A 22,391-nucleotide genomic window follows, 5' to 3' on the forward strand; every position below is an offset into this window, starting at 1 on the left:
ATGTGTGAACCATTTGGCTCCTTCATAAAAGAGGCCCATTCCTTTCTCTCATGTCCTACCCCATGCAGTGGTTTTCCCCAATAATCCTTTTCTCTGCATTTTTCTTTCTCCTTTTTTTCTTCCAAACTTTAGATTTTTTTTACCCTGTATCACAAATTAGCAGCTCATCAAAAGTAAACAATGATAAATGTATGTTCCTGTTGTTTTACATTTACATCTGTACATGCTTGAGTAATACTGCATCCTATTGTGAAGTGCTAGCTGTTAGACAATTAGACACTTCCTGTCTAATGACGCCCTGAGGTCATATCCTGTCAGACACACATGTGTGTGCAGATACAGAGGATGCAGTCAAGAGGTTGATCATTATCCTCAGCTCTAAAGCACAACTGCACTTGAGAATATGATAAGTGAAAGGCGAGGGTTGAGAGGAGAGGGTCAGAACAATCACTCAGCTAACCTGTGACCCCGAGTAATTTCTCCTGCTCCTAAATGTCAGCTGGCCATTGATTTTCAATGTTTAGGCTGTCATTTTATGTCATCTTTTAGCAATCCAACACACGTTCTTGACACACACACAGACAGCAGATAACTTGTCCTATATCAAATTACTTTAGCATGCTCACTTCTGTGTGTGAGTGTGCATGCATAAGTGCAGAATAGACATGTTTCTTTGTATTATTATAAACTTATCTTATAATTAAGAACGGATCAATGTGGGTCCTCTAGTGTGTTTATACCACCTTCCTTCTTTGTCTTCCACTGAATAGCTGGAGGAGCTGATGGGAGCTTTGGAGAAGACGCGCCAGGAGCTGGACGCCACAAAACTGCGTCTGTCCTCCACTCAGCAGTCGCTGCATGAAAGAGACGGACATCTGAACAGTCTGCGACAGGAGAGACGAAAGCAGCTGGAGGAGATTCTGGAGATGAAGTGAGTGTCGCAGTCACCTACATGTCTACATATACCGCACTCACTTTCAGTTACATTAGGTAGCTTTTAGTTGAAGTTTAACTGAATTGAGTACAGCTGTCGGCCCAAACATCTGTCTTTACAAAGTGGTTAGTGTTGTGGTTTAGGTCACAATATTAGAAACGTGCCATTTTCATGTGCTTATTGTTTAGGTTAAAGTTAAAGGCAACGTTCTTGCAGTGCAAGATGTGTAGTAAAATGAGTAGCACTGGATATTTTAGTAATAAGATGCTAACAGAGGGGTAAAAATTTGAGTCATGCTGTATTACTACTTTAGAAATACACCATGTTTTTAGGTAAGAAGTCACAGCACTGGACACCATGTTTAACATTATTTCCCTGAAACATCAGGACTGTGTGAATAATTTCAGTTGTAAGAAGTTAATTATCAAATGTTTTACTTTTTTAAAAATCATGTGATTTGATGCATCTGAGGCAGTTTGGGGTTCAGTATTGAGTCAGGGAACACATCAACATGCAGACTGGGAGAGTCTGGAATTAAACCACTGTCCTTTAACTTTCTAATCTTTGTTTTTGGCTCCATTACACTATTACATAAATGCCATTCAAATGTATCTCAAGTAGAAATTGTTGATCCCAAGTTAATGTTTTCAGTTACATAGTAATTTCTTAGTTATGCATTTTTAAAATTAAATTATTGCCCCAGTACCCCGCGTGTTGACACGGAGCTACCATATCGACTGGTAGTGAGCGATTCTACACTTTTCTACTCAGTTTAAACACTTTCTTGCTACAAACCTCATTCACCCTTTCATACAAAAGCCCTTTTCTTAGTACAGTGCACTAACTTAATGTTCACAAACACTATAATAAATGCATTCAGGGGAACTCTTGGTTAAGTATATTGTCCAAGGATACTTTGACATGCAAGTTGGAGGATCGAACCCCTGACCCTCCGATTGGTAGACGACCTGCTGTACCTCCTGAGCCACAGCTGCCTCCGAAGGGGGGATAAAAGTACACTAAAAGTGTGAGTGCAAGTGACTGACAGCCCATAAAAGTAGATTTTCTTTTTTTGGCATGGTATGATGGGCACTGGCATGATTTACTCACTGTTTTATCAAGAACATTTGTAAAAATAGCAGCATTTTTTTCACTGCAGCTCATAAACCTGTGTCTAATATTGTATTAGGCACATTTATCTGCTCACCTGTTCACATATGCGTTCGTGTTTGAGTGTGATATAGACATCAGCTCTGAGGTGTATTCTGAAGCAGGATCAGCCGTTGTCTAAAGGTGCCTCGTGAAAAGTTCAGTTTATTGAGGACAGGTGGTGTAGTCTTAGATTTGTGTGCAGCTCTTGCTTCGTGTGTCTTTGTGACACAGAGGGAGTTAGAGCAGAAGGAAGCTTAGGAGGAGGATGTGTAGAACTGTTTGCATTTCCATGTGTGAGTGTATGTCAGTGGTTGTGTATGGATGTGTGAGTGAGTTCAGTGATCTGCAAGTGGCTTGGCTACATGTGCGTTTGCTTTGAGCGCTCTGATTGAAGGAGCATGGAACCACATATCTGCTTGTCATGTGCTGCGGAGAAATGCCTTTAATGTCAGCTACTCAGTGCAGTACAAAAGAGAAGGCTGGCACATTCTGTATGTATTGAAAACACAATTGTTAAAGCCTACTGTGGCTTCAGCTCTTCAGACCACACATATCTGATGTACATATAGCTGTATAGGGTATTTCTGACTACTGACAGCAGGGTGCCCTTTGCCTGTCTATCTTCATACACACACACAAACACACACACTGCTGATACAAACCACCTTCCTGTCTGTTTCAATTTCCACCCTCCAAGCATTACTGGGAATGTTTATCAGTGGAAATGAATAACATATGATAAAGTCAGAAAGCGTGGTCTACGTACAGTATAGAAAAATGCTCAGCAAAGTAGCATGTGATTATTTTAGTGAGTTAGTGGTCCGGTAGCTTATATTGATTTTATTAGAAATATATCTGAGGAAGAAGGTTGTTGTGATGATTCGCTGACATGAACAACAAAAACAACAAAGTAGAACCTTCAGCTTTTGTTCAAGCCTGCATTGGTAAGACCTTTAGAAATGTGCCATTGATAAGGGGACATGAGAGGCATGAATGTGCATGTTTGTGTGTGTGGTCTGTTGTACACGGTTAAGTGTGTGTGTGCGTGAAGAGGTTAGAAGCAGGGGTTAGGGGTCACTGGTGATGAGGATTAAAGGACTGTTGAACTGCAAAGGGCAAAGCTTCGTGAGACTGACACACAGCTGAACAAGCTGCAAAGATACACTTGCAGAACGTACACACAGCCTCAGTGGAACTCGCATATAATCACTCACGTCTGCAGACATGCACATACTTACACAAACTGTGGCTTACTCCTTTAAAAGGGGCCATATTCCCAGAGCACAGCTCTGCTCCAAGTTAGCAGAGGGAAAGCTAAACAGGAAAGATAGAGCAATGAAAGAGAGGTAACAAGCGAGACACGTTAGGGGGAAAGCAGAAAACATTCGGGCAGAAAGAGGGAATGAGAGGGAGCAGAGAGTGGAATGGAGGGACTGCACATGCTGAAGCATTTCAAATCTTAAATCATGAGAGAAGTTTGATTGCATGCCAAGTTTCTCCTTCCCTCTGCTGTAATGTGGCATTTGTCAAGAAGACCAGCTGAAGCAAACCATGTGAGGCATGTCTCCAATGAATTGGAGAGCTTTCTGTGTGTGTCTTTAATGTGTGCATATATATGTGTGCGTGTGTGTGTCTGTGTGTGTGTGTGTGTGTGTAAGCCAGAGGGAGGTAGAGAACTCTTGGCTTTTCAACACTGTTAATGAAAGAGACAAGGAAGGAAAAAGCATTTTCAATACTCTCATTGCATTCTGGGTTTCCCTGTTCATCGTGTGTGTGTGTGTGTGTGTGTGTGTGTGTGTGTGTGTGTGTGTGTGTGTGTGTGTGTGTGTGTGTGTGTGTGAGAAAGACAGAGGGAGAGCATTTTCATATTTGCCTTTTACAGATATAGCTATATAGCTGAATGCTTAATGCTTAAGAACACTGCAGGTCTCCTCTGTCACCCCACACCAGATTGAGTTTCCACCACACTGTACAATATTCACACACACATATAAACACTCACACTCACACAGATGGCCTCTGGAGGAGCTAGTCATTAAACAAGTCTTGGGTCATGGGGTATAGGTGCACAATAGAGAAATTATGTGTTTGGACATTTTGAATAGCTAGTCATTGAGATGTTTCCATAGTCTGAATAGGATAAAACTATATATGCCACAACATCGCAGTGGCTTACTGAACCTGATCCTTCTATAGACTTTGGGAATGTAGGTGATATTATCTCTGTTTACATTTCAGTGATGGAAACGACGATAGTGGAAAGAAAGGGGGGAAAAACAGTGGCAGCTTCGATGCAGAGTTGATAAAGCGGAACTTCTTTGGGGTAGCTAAGTGGCAAGTTGAAAAGTTAAGAGATGGAGGAAAAAATTACAAGACAGAATGAGGAAAAGAGGAAGTTGTATCATAGATTTAGGGAGGAAATAGTACATGATGGAGAATGATATGCTGGGCCAGGGATTGATGGAGGGACTGATGGATGTAGGGAGTGGTGGAAGAAAGAAAGGTGAAGCTGAACTATAGCTGTAAAGAGTTGGAAGAGCCATATGAAGAGCAGTTGTTGGAGTAAAATGACCAACTTTAGCACAACATATATCAGCAAATACCTGCATCACACTGAAACAAAGAACGCATACCTTTTAAATATTTTTACTTTTCATGTGGAGCATCTATCCATCCATCTTCATCCGCTTTGTCCGGGGCCGGGTCGCGGGGGCAGCAGCCTAAGCAAAGAGGTCCAGACCTCCCTCTCCCCAGCCACCTCCTCCAGCTTATCCGGGGGATCACCAAGGCGTTCCCAGGCCAGCCGAGAGATATAATCTCTCCAGCGTGTCCTGGGTCTGCCCCGGGGCCTCCTCCCAGTGGGACACGCCTGGAACACCTCACCCAGGAGGCGCCCAGGGGGCATCCTTGTCAGATGCCCGAACCACCTCAGCTGGCTCCTTTCGATGTGGAGCAGCAGCGGCTCTACTCTGAGCCCCTCCCGGATGGCCGAACTTCTCACCCTATCTCTAAGGGAGAGGCCAGCCACCCTTCGGAGGAAGCTCATTTCCGCCGCTTGTATCCGCGATCTCGTTCTTTCGGTCACTACCCACAGCTCGTGGCCATAGGTGAGGGTAGGGACGTAGATCGACCGGTAAATTGAGAGCTTCGCTTTTACACTCAGCTCCCTCTTCACCACGATGGACCAGTGCAGCGTCCGCATTACTGCAGCCGCCGCACCAATCCGTCTGTCGATCTCCGGCTCCCTTCTCCCAAACTCGCGAACAAGACCCCGAGATACTTGAACTCCTCCACTTGGGGCAGGAACTCATCCCCGACCCGGAGTGGGCACTCTTTTCCGGCTGAGAACCATGGCCTCAGATTTGGAGGTGCTGATCCTCATTCCCGCTGCTTCACACTCGGCTGCGAACTGTTCCAGTGCGAGCTGGAGGCCCTCACCCGATGAAGCCAACAGAACCACATCAAAGCAGAGATGAGATTCTGAGGCCACCAAAGCGAAAGCCCTCCGCCACTTGGCTGCGCCTAGAAATCCTGTCCATAAAAATTATGAACAGAACCGGAGACAAAGGGCAGCCCTGGTGGAGCCCATCACCCACCGGGACGAGTCCGACTTATTGCCGGCAATGCGAACCAAGCTCTTACAACGGTTGTATAGGGATCGAATGGCCCGTAGCAATGGGCCAGACACCCCATACTCCCGCAACACCTCCCACAGGACACCCCGAGGGACACGGTCGAATGCCTTCTCCAAGTCCACAAAACACATGTAGACTGGTTGGGCAAACTCCCATGCACCCTCAAGTATCCTCGAGAGGATAAAGAGCTGGTCCACTGTTCCGCGACCAGGACGAAAACTGCATTGTTCCTCCTGTATCCGAGGTTCGACTAGCGGACGAACTCTCCTTTCCAGCACCCTGGCATAGACTTTCCCAGGGAGGCTGAGGAGTGTGATCCCCCTGTAGTTGGAACACACCCTCCGGTCCCCCTTCTTAAAGATGGGGACCACCACCCCGGTCTGCCAGTCCACAGGTACTGCCCCTGATCTCCACGCAACATTGCAGAGGCGTGTCAACCAGGACAGCCCTACAACGTCCAGAGCCTTCAGGAACTCGGGGCGGACCTCATCAACACCAGGGGCTCTGCCACCAAGGAGTTGTTTAACTGCCTCAGTGACCTCGCCCCCGGAAATTGGCGGGTCATTCCCCTCATCCCCAGACTCTGCTTCCTCCTCGGAAGACGTGTCAGTGGGATTAAGGAGGTCCTCGAAGTATTCCTTCCACCGCCTGACAATTTTCTCAGTCGACGTCAGCAGCGCTCCACCAGCACTATACACAGTGCAGGTAGAGCACCGCTTTCCCCTCCTGAGACGCCTGACGGTTTGCCAGAATCTCTTCGAGGCAGTCCAAAAGTCTTTTTCCATGGCCTCTCCGAACTCCTCCCACACCCGAGTTTTTGCTTCAGCCACTGCCCGAGCCGCACTCCGCTTGGCCTGTCGATACCTGTCAGCTGCCTCCGGAGTCCCACAGGATAACCAAGCCCGATAGGACTCCTTCTTCAGCCTGGTGGCTCCCTTCACCTCTGGTGTCCACCATTTGGTTCGGGGATTACCACCACAGCAGGCACCAACCACCTTGCGGCCGCAGCTCAATGCAGCAGTTTCGGCAATGGAGACGCTGAACATGGTCCATTTGGACTTAATGTCCCCAGTCTCCCTCGGAATGCTGTTGAAGCTCTGCCGGAGGTGTGCGTTGAAGATCTCGCGGACTGGGGCCTCTGCTAGACGTTCCCAGCACACCCTCACTACGCATTTAGGTGCACCAGGTCTGTCCAGCGTCCTCCCCCGCCACCTGATCCAACTCACCACCAGGTGGTGATCAGTTGACAGCTCAGCCCCTCTCTTTACTCGAGTGTCCAGAACATATGGTCGCAGGTCTGGTGATACGATTACAAAATCGATCATCGACCTGCGGCCCAGAGCGTCCTGGTGCCACGTGCACTTATGGACACTCTTATTTTCAAACAAGGTGTTCGTTATGGCCAAACTGTGATTTGCACAGAAGTCCAGTAACAAAGCACCGCTCGGGTTCAGATCAGGGAGGCCGTTCCTCCCAATCAGACAACAGCCCCCAGACAACATAGCCCCTGGGATCCCTGGGTCACACAAACCCCTCCACCACGATAAGGAAGCGATTCATGGAGAGGTGGAGCATGTTTTCAAGTAATTGGCCACCAATTGTTTGTTTTTTTTTTTAATAAATAAAGTCAGTATTTAGTTCAAAAGAGCTTTGATTTCCTTAGTAGTCTTATACAGTTTTGAAGACACTTGGCAGGCAGGTTCTTCCAAGCATCTTTTAGTACTTGCAGCAGTTTGTCATTGGTTTTTGTTTCCTAATGAACTTCCCAACAGACTCGCTAATGTTAATATCTCTGTCGGCGATCATATTATGTGCTTCTGTCATTGAAGATGGCTTTTTTATTACTTTGAATATTTGGCAAAAAATGTCTTAACTTACATTTACTCGAAGTGATCTCCTACTTCTTCCTGGTATTGCTTGATGGACACAAATCTAAACTACTAAAGTAAGATTAAATAGAAAGCTTTAAATGCAATGATTAAACACAGAGAAAATATACTCTGAATAGCTGTTTCTTTGTGACAGTAACTGCTATAAGAATCCAATTTAATAACTAAATGAACATATAAAGAGACGTTGTAAATATGACATTAATATAGCTGTCTGCTTTTTCTTCTTCTCTAAAAAGGTTCTAAATAACATGTTGGACAGAAAGGCTGAAAATAACAAACAAGATCCTTAAGCTTTTTATATCCTATTATACCCACATTTGTCCTTGACGCTTGAAAGCCTTCTGAACAGTTATGGTGTGAGATTATACAAAAGTAAATTCAGGTCAAATGCCACCACTCATTTCTTTTATCATGTCTTCACTCAAGTGCAAATGAAATATTCTACACAGTGGAAACATAGCAAGACCTCAATTACAACTCCAGATTACATTCTGTCACATATCCATCTGCTGCCCGCTTACAGTAACTCATGGCATAATGAAGCTTAGAGCAGTAGCGACGTTATGACTTCAAAATCCCCAATGTAGACATCCTGTCTGCATAGCACCATCGCCATGGTTACACTGACTAAACACACAGAGAGACCAGCTGTACTGGCAAGGTCATGTCCCTGCTCACTGATCTCTCGCAGGGACCTGGACACACACACGCGGGTTTTCACAAACTTAAAAACGAACACACAAATGAATGCAGCATGTGCACACACTCACACACACCTTTAGACTGAAAAGCCTCATTTACACGTTCATATCTTCAGCAAGCCAATATAGGCAATATTATGTTTTTGTGGTTTTTCTAAAAATTACATTCACATATACTGACATCATTTTGCTAATGACTCTGAGCTCACGGAAATATATGACGTCACAGCATTTTGTACACAAGAACTTGAAGTGGATGCTCACACCTATGCACCTTTGCACAGCCATATGCGCACAATTACCGCGTGGCGTTATAGCACCATTGTTGTGATAGGTAATGATGAGACATGGAGGGTCAGTGCCGTATGTGAATGGGATTCTCTGTGTTGCAGCGATGAGGAGGGGCTGACTCCACATCACCTTCCCCTCTCTGAGCAAGTTTGTATGCGCGCCGCCTCGTGGGATCTTCAGCCCATTCATCATGTCTGTCTATGCTCCTGTGCCCTCTGACACATGTGTTTACCTTCGACGTGTGTGTCAGCTGTTGAGCCTATAGGTGTCTTATTATGTCAAGGCCTAGGCAGGCTCCACCCAGCTCCTCCAACTCGTCCTTTGAGGTTTTGTCAATGGAGGACTTCATCACATGGAAATGCTTCCAAGTCGCTTGTTCGGTATAGTAAGGTAATGGAGACTTCTTTCTAGATCCTATAATGCGAGCCGCAAGGGTGGAAACAAATAGTCCAGAGATACATGTAAAGTTTGCTCACGCATTTAGGTTTTCAAGTTGGATACTGCTCGGCTCGGCTAACACTCTTAGAGTTTGAATACTATATTTAACACTAAATCTTTGTAGCCATTTTCTCCTGGACCCAAATCTGCTCATGCCACAAGTTGGGCTGTTTTAACATCAATTATGGTTATATTTTATCACTACTTATTAATATTTTACTGGTGCCTATAGTCAGATAGCGTGCTTGGCAAGCACCGACTTACCCATTAAATACGATTTGGAAGTTCTGCACAGTTTGTAAACCCTGGTTTGAGTTTTGCATGGCTGCTGCACAGATGTACGCTCTCTGTAAGCGTCAGTGTGAGAACTGCTGGGCCGAGGTACCAGTGAGGTTTCAAGAACCATGGAGTGGCTATGAGAAGTGGCATTGTCTCCTTAAGTTAAAGCGTAAGTGAGATGAAGGCTCATAAAAGTGGTGATGAACTGTGACACTCTGAGGACGTCTGCTGAGGGTCGACAGTGGATATACGTGTTTTGTTAAACTGATAGAGATGGAAGAGTCTTTCCAAAGAAAGACGCAATTTTTGTCCTAATCTGATAAATGACATATTGAAGTTGGAGTGATTAGGAAAAGAAAAGAAGTGAAAAAGATTTAAAAAACACACACACATGCAAAAGGAATGCAGTGATTGACAATCATAAGGAAAGACAGGGAGGCCACATCAAGGAGCCAATGGGGGAATGTTGCATGTGGAAACCGCCTTCAACTATGTACCGAGTTCCCCACTTGAGTAAAATCATTCTTTCAGTATCTCTTCCGACTTTTGCTTCATCGCTCTTTTAACACTGACCTACTTAACTTCCTCTGAGTATGAAACGTTCTCCCGCCTCTCTTTTTTGTCTGTTCTCCTCTTGTTTTATCTCGGGACGGGTGGAAGAGGGCCTGGAATTTATCACACATACCTAATAATTACTATCACAGGAAATGGTGCTGAGGAAATAGGTGCACCAGCGCTGCTAATTAGTGTCAGTCGCAAACACGTGCACACGCTTGCATGCACGCGCACACACACACTTAAAGCTTATTAGTGTCGTTTGGCCAGCGTATAAGGAGAACTCTCTGGAAAGCCCATGAATGCTGATTGGCCTTAGGGAGACTAACACCCCTAAGTTTACCCGGCTGTATAAATCTCAAGACTAATTGTGTGCGCAGGAGTGGGCAATTGATTAGGTGGGCCTTGCAGCCATAAAGAGGCAGCCCGGGACACAGCACCCAGAGGGGACCAGTGACGCCCTTCTAAACAATGGTCCTGCCCTCAGGGTCGCTAAAGGAATGAAAAGAAGAAAGGGCAGTCAAGAGAGGAAGTGCTTGTGCAGATATAAATGCTCATAAATCCAGTTAGAATTTAAAATTAGATTAATACACAACTGTGCATTTAGTTTGACAGATGGAAGCGTGAACTGAGAGTGAATAGAGAGTGTGCAGCGAGCGATTTTAGAATGGAAGAAAACCGTTTTAAATGCAGCTGCATGTAATATGTTGTTGAATGTGCTGCGTTGTAAAACAGCCCTTAAAAGAGTGGCTTAGTGAAATACCCTCATGGTTTACCATTATGGGCACATGAAAAACTGGTATACCCACACAAGTGAGTCAATGAGGCTTACTGGCATATATTCACACTGTAAACACCTCCAAGCCTCTGCGGTTGGCACACACACCTGAGCTCCGGCTCCTGTTTTTCTCCTCTGCGGCTTCTCTGGCTGACGTCTGTCTGTCTTTATCGTATGAGTGTCTCACAGCGCAATATTAAGGACTTTGTGTCTGCAGCTTTACTTCTGCGCGATCTCATCTAGTGCTCTTCGGTCACAGTAACGTATTGTTAAATAACACCCTAATAAAGTGTGTCGTCTTTCTGACTCTTTGTTGGTCTGACTGGAGTTTTTATTGGCCCTGCACATCTCTCAGTCTTGCTTAGATGGCTCCCAGGAGGTTTTAATAGAGAACAATGGCTGAACGGACCACTTCCCCAGCACAGGACTTCTCAAACACTGCGCTTCAGTCAGTATACACCACAGCAGCCCCTGGCATTTCTGGAACTTGTGTGTGTGTCTGATCTGGTTAATTCAGGGATATAGGCCCAAACTGTAATTATCATTATGTACTTCTCGGCAGAGGTAGGAAACAGCCCAAGCAAGTTTGGATGAGCATGTGTATCCTCACTGATCTGAATGTGTTTTTGTGTAAAGAACAACATGTGAATACATGAATTTCCCTGCGTGTGTGTGTGTGTGCATGGGCGCACGTGCATGCATGTGTGCACACAGAAGGAATGAGCATGAAAGCTATTAGCAGTGAAAGATAAGCAGATTGTGCCAGTGGCTGTGTGATGATTTTTCCTGCTCTTGTTTTGGCCCTGCTCTTGTTCATTTGGTTTCTGCTAAATGGAGACATATTGGAAACATGACTGTTCTCTCGAGGCCAGTGGGTATCCAGAGTTTAAGACTAGAAAGGACAGAAGAAATATAAGAAGAAATCAGAGGAGGGGAGAGGAAATGAAAGAAGAAGTGTGGAAAGAGAAAAAAGAAGAAAACAAAAATGAAACCTTGAGGGAAAGGAGGTCGCTGAATTTAAGCCCGCCACTAAGACTTCAAATCTTATAAAAGCAAAGAAACCACATTTGCCTTATTTGTTTGTGGTAAGAAATTAACATTCACAAGCATCCAGACACTGTTAACTTTCACAACTCTGCAATAAAACGTTTTGTCTCATTTTTATAACATCACAGTTACTGTCCAAAGAAAAAAAACAAAACAAATCCCAGCAAAAAGAGAAAGAATGAAGAAAGAAAACTAAAAAAAAAACTAAAAACCAAAGTTTATTTGGTACGTGCGTCACATCTATTCAGGATGGCAACCACAGTTTAATCTGTATAGTCCTTCCTCTTTAAAGCTCGCATCAATAAGACAGAAGAGGCCTTAATGTGGGCGGACAGACTGCGTAGAGACAGGACTGGTCATCGCTAAACAAACAACAGCTTGCAGAGACAAGAATGACTGGAGGGGATCTGAGCAAAGACAATGGCGCGGCTTTGAGTCTGATGAAACACAGAATATTAACAGTGTGTGTGTGTAGAACTGAGGCACTAATAAATGCCTTCATAAGAGGCTGTGCATGTTTAAGTTATTATGATGTGTGAGACCTTTGTTGAAAGCATGACGTTAATATTAGGCTGTGTTCTCTTGCATTTCTCTCTGTGGGTAAGCTTACCTGTTCAAACCTTTGATGGATCCTTCAGTTTTCTTTGCAAGTTAAAGATGTCTTGACGCGCGTTCAATCATCCGGGAAAGGAAATTCCAGAGAGTTGATTCTGTTCTTACGGACGTGGTGAGGACTGAAGAAGTCACTTAGATGAGTGACGAAGCATTTTTTGCTACTTAAAAAGAGTTCGACTGCTCTCGAATCGTACTTGATGATGATCTAAAGCAGTCGTGACCGCTGGGTCGCAGGATTTTTAACACTGTCATCTTTTGAATGAAGACTACGTGCTTTTCATACATTTATACTTTAATAAAACTCAAAACTTAAGTAAACTGTAGTGCAGCTCTTGGCGTGTCAGTGCAGTTGAACTTGAGCAGACTATCTGGCAAATGACAATATAGCTAAGGCATGGACTGACTACGCCTTGAGCCTGTAAGCAAACACAAAGAACATGAGCACAAAACCAGCCGTCGTAGTTTTTAAAAGGTTAAAACTCAACAAGAACATCAAAACAGGTGTGCTCAAATGCGTGCATCTTAAACACACACACTTGTCACACATGATGTAATTTCAATGCAAAATTAAAAAAGAACAAAAGTGAAATCTCTGTTTTTTTCCTGTGCTTCTTATGCTCCCTTCCCACACACACACACACACACACACACACACACACACACACACACACACGCACACACACACACACACACACACACGCACACACACACACACACACACACACACACACACACACACACACACACGCACACACACGCACACACACGCACACACACACACACACACTCGCAGTAACGCACACTGACGTATCTGACATGTCTCCGATCCATTCTTGACACAGGTCTCCAGGTTCAGGATTTACTGAAATCAAATGTGTGTGTTTGGCCTCAGGTTACACACTCGATTGAATTAGAGAAATGGTGCGCACGTGCACGAGGGCTCAGTTACACGCACACATGCAGGAGCAGGGACCCAGATCTCTATTAAGTTAAAAAACAGAGTTGAGTGTCTTCTTCCATTGCGAGGGCTTTTATGTGATAAGATCAGCTCGGGGTGCTCTCCTATTCAAGATTCCTGAGCACATCAAACGACAGTGAACCACATCACACAGACAGGAAGAACTCGGCTCCATTAGCTTTCCCATAAAGAACATGTGTGTGTATGGCTACATTAGCCACTACAAAAGGTTTATACACACACACGGGACAAGCAGCGAGGAATTCATATCGACCTATTCAGAAATAAATGAGAATTAAAATAATGGTAATTAATTAATGCAACTTTGGTGCGAGTATATGTGTAAGAGCACGCATACTATCATTGAGCAAGACTAGGCAGCCATCGTGAAGTACCTTTCACCTTTGGTCACATTTTTGTGGAGTTAATTTGAAGCCTTGTCTAAATTGACTTAAATCTCCGTGGTCACAGCGGCTTGAAAACTGCATGTACTGCACTGCGTGAATCAAATCACCAGTCAAGTCAGTCTTAAAATTAGGTTTTTAGCTTTTTCCTTTTTCCTGTGGAAGCTGTACGTCTACCACAGTCTTTGCTGTTGTGGGAATCCTCCGTAGATCTAAATTGGGAATTCTCTGAGTGCCATTGAGGCTTGCTGAAACCTCTTTGGGGGCCTCTGTAGAAGAAACACACTCGCAGCACCGTTCCATCTCTTCGTCCTGTCGTCATGCACAAAGTGATGTCTCTCTTATGAGGTGTTTAGTGACGGAAGGCCAAAGAGACGCCCAAAAACAGCAAGAGAGGATCAGGAAGACAAAGAGAGAGGAGCACAAGGGTTGGGGGCAGAAAGAGAAAGGGGTTGACCAAGATTGAGTTTACCCGTTTTTCTTACATTGATTTGAAACAGATCTTCACTTTGTCTCCTGTCCAAGCCACAAGCAATGAGATATCAACCTCTGCTCAGGCTTCAGGGGATCTAATTCAAAATGAATGTCCATCAGTTTATGTCTGACTTTACTTGTTTACTATACAGGAAGGAATTGAGAATTAGGTAGCAGAAATGTAAAGCATGTAATGTTTCACATTGCACCAAACAATAGAAGAGAAAGTAGAAGGAGAAGGATTGTTGTCATAGTTTGGGTAAAAACAAATGTCTCTTTGACAGGATGAAATGAAGACGCTGACTCTCAAACTAAACCATCTTAATTTATATTAATCCGAAGGATTAGACTGCCTGCTAGCATTACAAGCCTTTCCTTGCCAGTCAGCAGGGTTCTGCTGTCTGACGTTAACATTTTATGCCGAAAGACGACATAAAGGCAAATGGTATTGTTGCCACAAATGTCACCGAGGATAAGTGCACGGAGCAGAGCACAAATGTAGCAGAGGCTAACCTCTTAGTGTGAGTTGTGGATGTTGGATGGTAGTGCAAAATGCGTAAGTAGAGAGGGAAATTAGTAGATGGTGAGGGGAAATCAGAGGGTGTTCAGAGAGTTATGCTCTATGGCAGGCCTAATTGCTTGTGGCTCCTGTTGTGTGTTTGGCTTTGTTTGAGCATGTCCAATATAACCAGTCACAAGGGAGCCTCTGCCAGAGCAAACACACACTCTAACACAAGCCTGAACCATAGAGAACGCTTTTATGGTGCTGAAGATCTCAGTAACGTGACACCTAGGGCAAACACTGAGCAATAAAGCAATTGCGGAACATTGTTTAGGTCCTCCTCCCGGCATGGTTTGTTTATCAGACTCAGAGTGTCTCAGTTTCCTAACATCAGTGTCCTGACATGTCACTCCGGGAGCTCAGTGCATGATAAACTCGTGAATGTGTACACGGACACATTGGCAAAAACAGAACCAAGCGGGATAAACACTGAAAGCTTTCATACACATATACAGAGAAACACAAGCCCACGTGTCTGCACGCACACCGCACTGTAGACATCCTGACATGTCAGCTACAGGCTTTTCGTGCCAATTGTTCCCCAAACTTCTGAGCAATTTCCTGGTATGTCTGACTGCATGACTGCAGATAAAAGAGCAATAAACATATCTTTCTTGCATGCTAAAATGCTCCTCACCTTCTTTCAGTGTTGCTGTTCTGTGACGCAGAGAGATGTCACAATGTTTGCACATGTGTCTGCACCTATGCAGCAGATCTTCTGCAGCACCGAGGTGGTCTCCAGGCCTTTTTCAGACAAAGAAAAAAGAAAGCTGTTTGTTAATGCATCACTGTACAGCTCTAAAATGAGACCTTTATTTCTTATTTTTTTAGTTGTAAGTAATGTTTTAAACCTTTTCTGAGCTCTTTTCCCATCTGTAATATCGTCTTTCTCTAGTATATCAGCGTGTTTTCCTTTAAGATCCAGGAAACACAAAAACACACCTGCATTTTCTCTGCCGTGTCAAACAGTCAGATTTAGTGTTAGGGAATTCACAGGGGAAAGGGAAGACATCCACACGTGACACAGATTGTTGTAGGAAGCTCTTTGGGCTGTATTATACCTGAACACATTGTCAGAATGGCTTTGACAAAGAGCAGCTAAGTGGTGGGTGAGAGACCATAAACCAAAAAAAAGATCCCACCCTCATCCACAACTTTGCAGTGTTAATGGAGCAACATCACATATCTACACAGAACAACACAGTACTAGCTGCCTCCTCACAGGATGCACACACACTTGCATACATACTGTGGATGCAGTTTGAATTTCTTTTTATCTTTGACATTTAATGTAGCCCTCATAAGGCGCCCAACGTGTGTTTAGAACAACATTATAATGAACTTAAACTCCTCAGAGTCTTAAAATTACATTGAGATGACCACAAAGTGATAATTTAATAGTAAAGGAGTAAAAAAAAGAAAGAACATTCATGCAGACACACAATCTCCTATATGTAATCATAGCCAGAAAAAGGACTCAGTTGAAGCCATTATTAAAATAACTGTGATGTAATGTGCCAAGGGAGCTGAGTTGGATGTGTATGTTATCTATCTGGAAATCAGTGAGTCTGTCAGCAGCATGTAACTGCACACTGCCACAGGTCTCTTTATTAAAAAACAGATGTATGCTGGAATTTATGCACAGGTGTGGTGGAGGCCCAGCAGAGCATTTATGACGTTGTGTGTGTTTATCTATGAATATTGTGTGTGGATTCATTTATAATTCCAATGCATGAGAAAAGTAGACGAAGGGAAACTGGTCTCGATGGGAGCAGCTCAAGGTTAGGAGAAGAAAGTTCCCCTCTCTGCTGCAATTATCAAAAGGCGCACACTTTTGCTGTTTCATGCTTGCATGTGCATTTCTGCGCCTGTGTGTCGGCACTTGCAGCTTTAATTTTCATACCCTCATAAAGTTTGCAAAGCCACACACACTCAGTCTTACAAGAAGTCATACAAGAATTGGAATAATGAGAAGAGTACAAGCTGTGCCAGTGTCTCTTCTCACACGAACCTTATTCACAACAGCTATACTTTCGGGTAGCGGGTGGGGGATGTGTCTATTGGGAATTCACACCAACCGGCGAACCTGCACATCCAGTGACACAACAGACTGAATGTTCCAGAGGCCATCATCTGTCTACACTAGCTTCAAAGTACAAATTACCCAGATTACAGAGCGGCGCGGTTGTATGTGTGAGACTGTGTATGTAGGTGTGTTCTTGTGTCTACCTCCGTGTCCACTGTGCACCGGTGCAAGTCATTGTGTCTGCAAATGTCCCGTGAGTTTGTCTGAGTGTTGCTTTCGCATGTGCGTGCCTGTGTGCGTGCGTGAGAGCCATAGAGCGAACATGCTGAAATATGTATTCCTGTTTTTACTGACGGGGAAATAATAGTGATTTTTTTAAATCAGAAGGCCAGGTAGTAATCATGTTTCCTTTGATCCCATGATCCTCACTGATCTGTCTAAATATGAGCAGACTTGTCCAGACCTGGCACGACTCTTTTAATCAACACCCTCACCTAGACCCCTGTGTGTGCACATTTGTACATTTCATAGACTTTCTGTCTGGCCCCATATTTTATGATGTATATGGGTACAACTCATTACTTCTATGTAATTAAATTTCATAACCGGTTTTGTAAAACACAACTGTGTCGCAGCATTTATTTACTGTTAATTCTTTGAAAGGAGCTGTTTTAGTAGCGAGCACAGTCTAGTTATGCAGCTTTTATATTCCCTGAGCTCATGTGGCTGTGATTGGAAATAACTCCGATTGGCTGATGGAGTGTGGGGTGAATGTTAGTGTGACCTTGTGTGTCCTTTACACAGTGACGGGAAATAGACGAGTGTAAGCTCCAACGAAAGCTATAATTCTGAGAGTAATACCGGCCAAAGGAGAGTACACGCATCTTCTTTATCACGCACACGTACATACACAGTTTGCTTAGAGTGAAGTCCTAGCTGTGCTGTAGTAACCACATTAATTGGGTTGTGTAATTGTCTGGCAAAGCATTGTGGGAAACAGCCCATACAGATCTGTCCCTTCACCTCAAACTGCTTTTTAAACACGGACCTATCGTCATGACAGTCCTGTCCAGAAAAATGCTGAACATGTGTGTGTGTCTGATTTAATGCCTGTGTCTTTTTGTGATCCCCTGTTTGTGTGTGTGCGTGTCTATTGCTTCTTTAAGGGAAGTGAGTGTGGTGGCCTCCCATCCCACCGCATGTCGGCTGTGGTTCAGCTGTGGTCCACCGCCAGGGCCTGCATTTGGAACTCAGAGAAAATACACCAGGGGTACTCGCTCTCACTGTTTTGTGGACCCGTCTTTCATCGGATTGTGTGTACATGTGTATTTTGGGTGAAGCTTTGTATGTGTGTATGTGTTACAGTGCACCACAATGTTGGACTCTCTGCCCCTGACATTTTTAAGGCCTTTTGGCCCCGCGTCATGAGTGCGCACTGTATTTCCAGGCTGAAGTTAGATGACCGGAGTGAGAGAGAACCCATGCCGAGGACAGGAAAGGCGAGGGGGATGAGGGGAGAGAGGCAAGGCGGGTAATTGAAGGTTTGAGGGTAATATTTAGGCCAAGGATGGCTGTTTCAACGTGTTTGCGTAACCTCCTTGAACTTAATATTTAGCCCCACTTTGGAGTGAGTATAGGGCACGCCAGAGCAGAATAGAGAATGATAGAGGGAGAGAGATACCGAATGTTAGAGAGGTCCAAGTCCATGGCGGAGGTAATTCCATTCTCTTCTGTAAAGAATTGCTCCTCTCTTTGATTAGGAAGAGAAAGGGAGGAGAGAAGGAGTGATGGAAGGAGGCCTGAGAAGGAGAAAAAGACATTTCCTGTTCAAAGGCCTGTGATGATCTGTTGGACAGAGGGTTATTATAATGCAGTGGAACATACAAGGCCATAAAGACAGCGTTTAAATGACGCAATGCAGAAGGTGTTTCTTTGGAGCTGACTTTAAAGACAGTGTAGAGTAGATCTGGTGCAGGAAGAAAGGGAAAGTGGTTAATTATCAGTGGATTCTAGCTTAGGGGCGATCGTGGCTCAAGAGTTGGGAGTTCGCCTTGTAATCGGAAGGTTGCCGGTTCGAGCCCCGGCTTGGACAGTCTCGGTCGTTGTGTCCTTGGGCAAGACACTTCACCCGTTGCCTACTGGTGGTGGTCAGAGGGCCCGGTGGCGCCAGTGTCCGGCAGCCTCGCCTCTGTCAGTGCGCCCCAGGGTGGCTGTGGCTACAATGTAGCTGCCATCACCAGTGTGTGGATGACTGGATATGTAAAGCGCTTTGGGGTCCTTAGGGACTAGTAAAGCGCTATATAAATACAGGCCATTTACCATTTAGCTCTAACTCTGCAGCAGATTAATGATTGTGATTGCAGAGGGTTGCACACACTTTAGAAGAAATGTGAAAATGTCATGAGGATCCTGGAAAGAATCAGTCTGAATCAATGATTAATATTTTGTATTGAGGAAACCAAGGTGGCTTTTATTGTTGCAGATGAAAAAATCTAACAGTTTCTTTTCAGTGTGCATTATGTACAGTTTGATATTATGATGCTGAAGAACATGTAACTATTTATACACTGACTATTACACACTTTCTGTTACTGCATATGCTTCTCCCTCCCTCGGTGTAGGTGTGAATGTGTGTGTCTTCTTACACTGTGTGACTGAAGCTATGTTACTCTTACCCTCACCTCTCTGTCAGATGACAGGCAGCTTTAAAGAATCCAGCTGCTGTGTGTCTGTACTTGTGTGCGAGACAGAGCAGCTTTGCACGTGTGTGGTACAGTGCAGCCTCCTGTCTTGTTTCTTGCGCCTTGGGGAAACACTGTCAGTCAGTCAGCTGAATGACAATAAAGACAGAACAAACCTCCCTTTAAGCGAATGGAAAGCCCTGCTCTGCTATTAGTAGGTTTCAGGCCCTGGTGTCAGACAGCTCTTCTGATTGGTTAAAGCTTTGACTTATGTGAAATCTGTGTCTTTATCACACTCACACAATGAGGTTACACTGGGAAATCTATGCCGGCACACACACTTACTTGGCCAAGCTCACATGGGCACACATGGAGCTATCCAGAAAAGATGTTGTTTTAACAACATTGCTAATTTACCTGGGACTTAAGGGAAATAAGGCTGGACATAACAGAGCATATATAATGCAATTAGTTGTTTTGTGGTTGTATTTATAAAATAATAGTTCAATGTTTTATTCAATACATTCATTTGCTTTAAAAAGTGCAGAGTGATGCTCGTCTTAGATCTGTGTGCTTTTAAAGTGCAAGATTCAGGATATGTTCAGCTACGTTTGTCTGCTCTGTTCATCCCCTCTATAGAGTTGACTGCTGGCTGTGGGCAGACACGTCTAAGCTTTGTACAAACTTTATTGTTACAATAAGACGGTGGGTACACGTCCAAGCTTGCTGCATCTGGCTATGTTCTGGAAAGAATAAGTTCCACCAAGTACCTTTATAGAAAACCCATCAAACCCTAAATAACCTTTGAAGTGTTTTTGAGGTATTGGTTGGCATCTTATAGCATTAGTGAGGCTAGCTGTTCTCCGTAGGCCTCATTCACCAATATGTGTATGTATGTGCATGGTATATTCTTATACTGTGCAAAAAATAACTGCACATGCAAAATTATTACCGTGTGCACTGACCAGTTTTGTTCTTACCACCATGTGGGTGTTAGTGAATCATTCTGATCAATCACACCAAATAAATCAGCATGCTCATGCATTCTGCATACTAGCTGCATACTGTCACGCCCCCCGTTTCTCTATAAAAAGAAACACGTTTACCTCGGGGTGAAGTGGTGAAAGTGGATGTTGCAAGAGAGGAAACTGCAACACTAAGAAAAAAAAGAAGAAGGTCTGAAAACGTGGTGTCGGTGTTGGATGCCAGAGAAGACATACCTTTCCAAAGTGATGATGGTTGAGAAAAAACAAACAAAACCAAGACTTGGGCGTGGAGAAAAAAAACAGGGGTTTAGCATATTGTTTACCCTGAAACACTCACTTTGGCTAAAGAACAACAAAGAAGATTTCTGACAGTAAAGATCAGAAAGACAGAAAAACTGATCATAAGAAAAAGATGGTAACTGGGACAAGAAATACCTGATCTGTGGGGATGGACAAGAAATTCATGGCAATTATTGAAAAACGTCCATATTCTTGAGCATTAAGACGGTAGGATTACTAAGTCTGTCACATTAACGCATTGGCAAAATTGCAAAATGCACCGACAGAAGATGAATGTTCTGCAGGTAATGATGCGTTGATATCTAAACAGTGATTCAGTCAGTTCATTTCAGTCATGCATACACTGGTCAAAAACAAGGAGTGGTGAGAATGGGGGCAGTCTGCAAAGAGAAATCATACACTGTAACTGCAGGTGTTAGAGGAACAGTGTTGTAATTCAGATGTTGGAGGCAGCTTAATGAGAATTTTCAATATAAAGGAAATATCTGTTAAAAATGCTGTGACTGTTCGGAGTCTCCTCCTTCCTCTGACACTCAGTTAAGTTTAGTTATAAGTCCTACAAATACAATCTAAAATAAGGCCACCCACAAAAATACCTTAGAGTTGCAAAACTGACACTTTGCCTCTTTTTAGTAAATACTAGCAGTAGCTTTTTAAATGCAAAAGCGGGATTGTGATAGATTTGTTTGTAGAGCACAAATAATTTCATGCACATTTGTGCGTGAAAGATTGTATTCATGGTTTACTCACAGATTTGTGCTTGAGCTCTGATTCTGAATGAGAGCCTTGTTCAGTTGTTATTCTAAGCAATCAACCTGAGTACAGGTTCACACTTTATGCACAGATATGAGACTGATATTGTTATTACATCACCCTCCACTGAGTTTTACGAAACACACCTTGATGCTTATTTCTGTCTGTAAGAGAGATAAAGAAACAAACAACCAGCACTGAAAATGTACGGCCGCCTCAACTTGGCATTAATGTTCATTTACATTCTTGCTTGTTTTTGATGTTGGCGTCGCCTTTGCAAATTTTTTGTTTCAAGACCGAATGCACTTTTCATCTCCTTTGTCTGCAATCGCACGGCCACCTGGTCTCCTGCACTCGTTTCCTCTCCGTCTGGGTCTCTCTGTCTCTCTCCCCCCTCTTTCTTTCTGGAATGCAGCGGTGGCCGTCTGGTCCTGCTCATCTCTGGGAGCAGTCAGCCATCTCTCCTCGTCCCTGCTCCAACTCTAAACATTTGGCTAGTTTTGGCAGATTTGTTGATTTTTGTCCCCTCGTATTTTCCCTCTTGTTGCTGTAAAACTGATACATACTCTTTCAATTAGACTCCCACCACCACCCACCAGTCAGAGCACTAGTGTGGGAGTGGGGGTTAGCAGAGTAAGTGCGTTGTATATTTTATTAGTGAAGTGAAAACACACATAACCTGGTCTAGTTCTGGGAGAACCATCTGCTGTCGTGTTTTTTTCTTGGGAAGCGCAGCTCAAGGTTAGCATGTGAAATTTGAAGCTCACAATTTACATGTAATGACCTATATACATAAAGCAACTGCTCCAAAGGAACAAACAAGGCAGTCATGCAAGTTTTATTTGTGGTGGGTTTGGATAAATCCTACCTTGTAGATTAAGATAAATAAAGGCTTAAATCCGGCCGAGCATACAAAAGGAAGCGGATAAT

General features: G+C 43.9%; 1 protein-coding gene across 19 annotated transcripts in view; it reads left to right on the forward strand.

Moving 5' to 3' along the window:
• LOC309696882 (ERC protein 2) overlaps positions 1 to 22,391 on the forward strand; it is a 162,488-nt gene that overhangs the window by 86,941 nt on the left and 53,156 nt on the right. For all 19 annotated transcript variants that reach the window (XR_014273688.1, XR_014273689.1, XR_014273690.1 and 16 more), the window contains one exon: positions 771 to 931. Coding sequence is in view for 15 of the 19 variants with exons in the window: in XM_082518367.1 (XP_082374493.1) it covers positions 771 to 931 (161 nt within the window). In the remaining 4 variants the exon portion in view is untranslated. The remainder of the gene's footprint in view (positions 1 to 770; positions 932 to 22,391) is intronic.

The sequence above is a fragment of the Aulonocara stuartgranti genome, assembly GCF_965226115.1.
Source record: "Aulonocara stuartgranti genome assembly, chromosome: 20".
NCBI lineage: Eukaryota > Metazoa > Chordata > Actinopteri > Cichliformes > Cichlidae > Aulonocara > Aulonocara stuartgranti.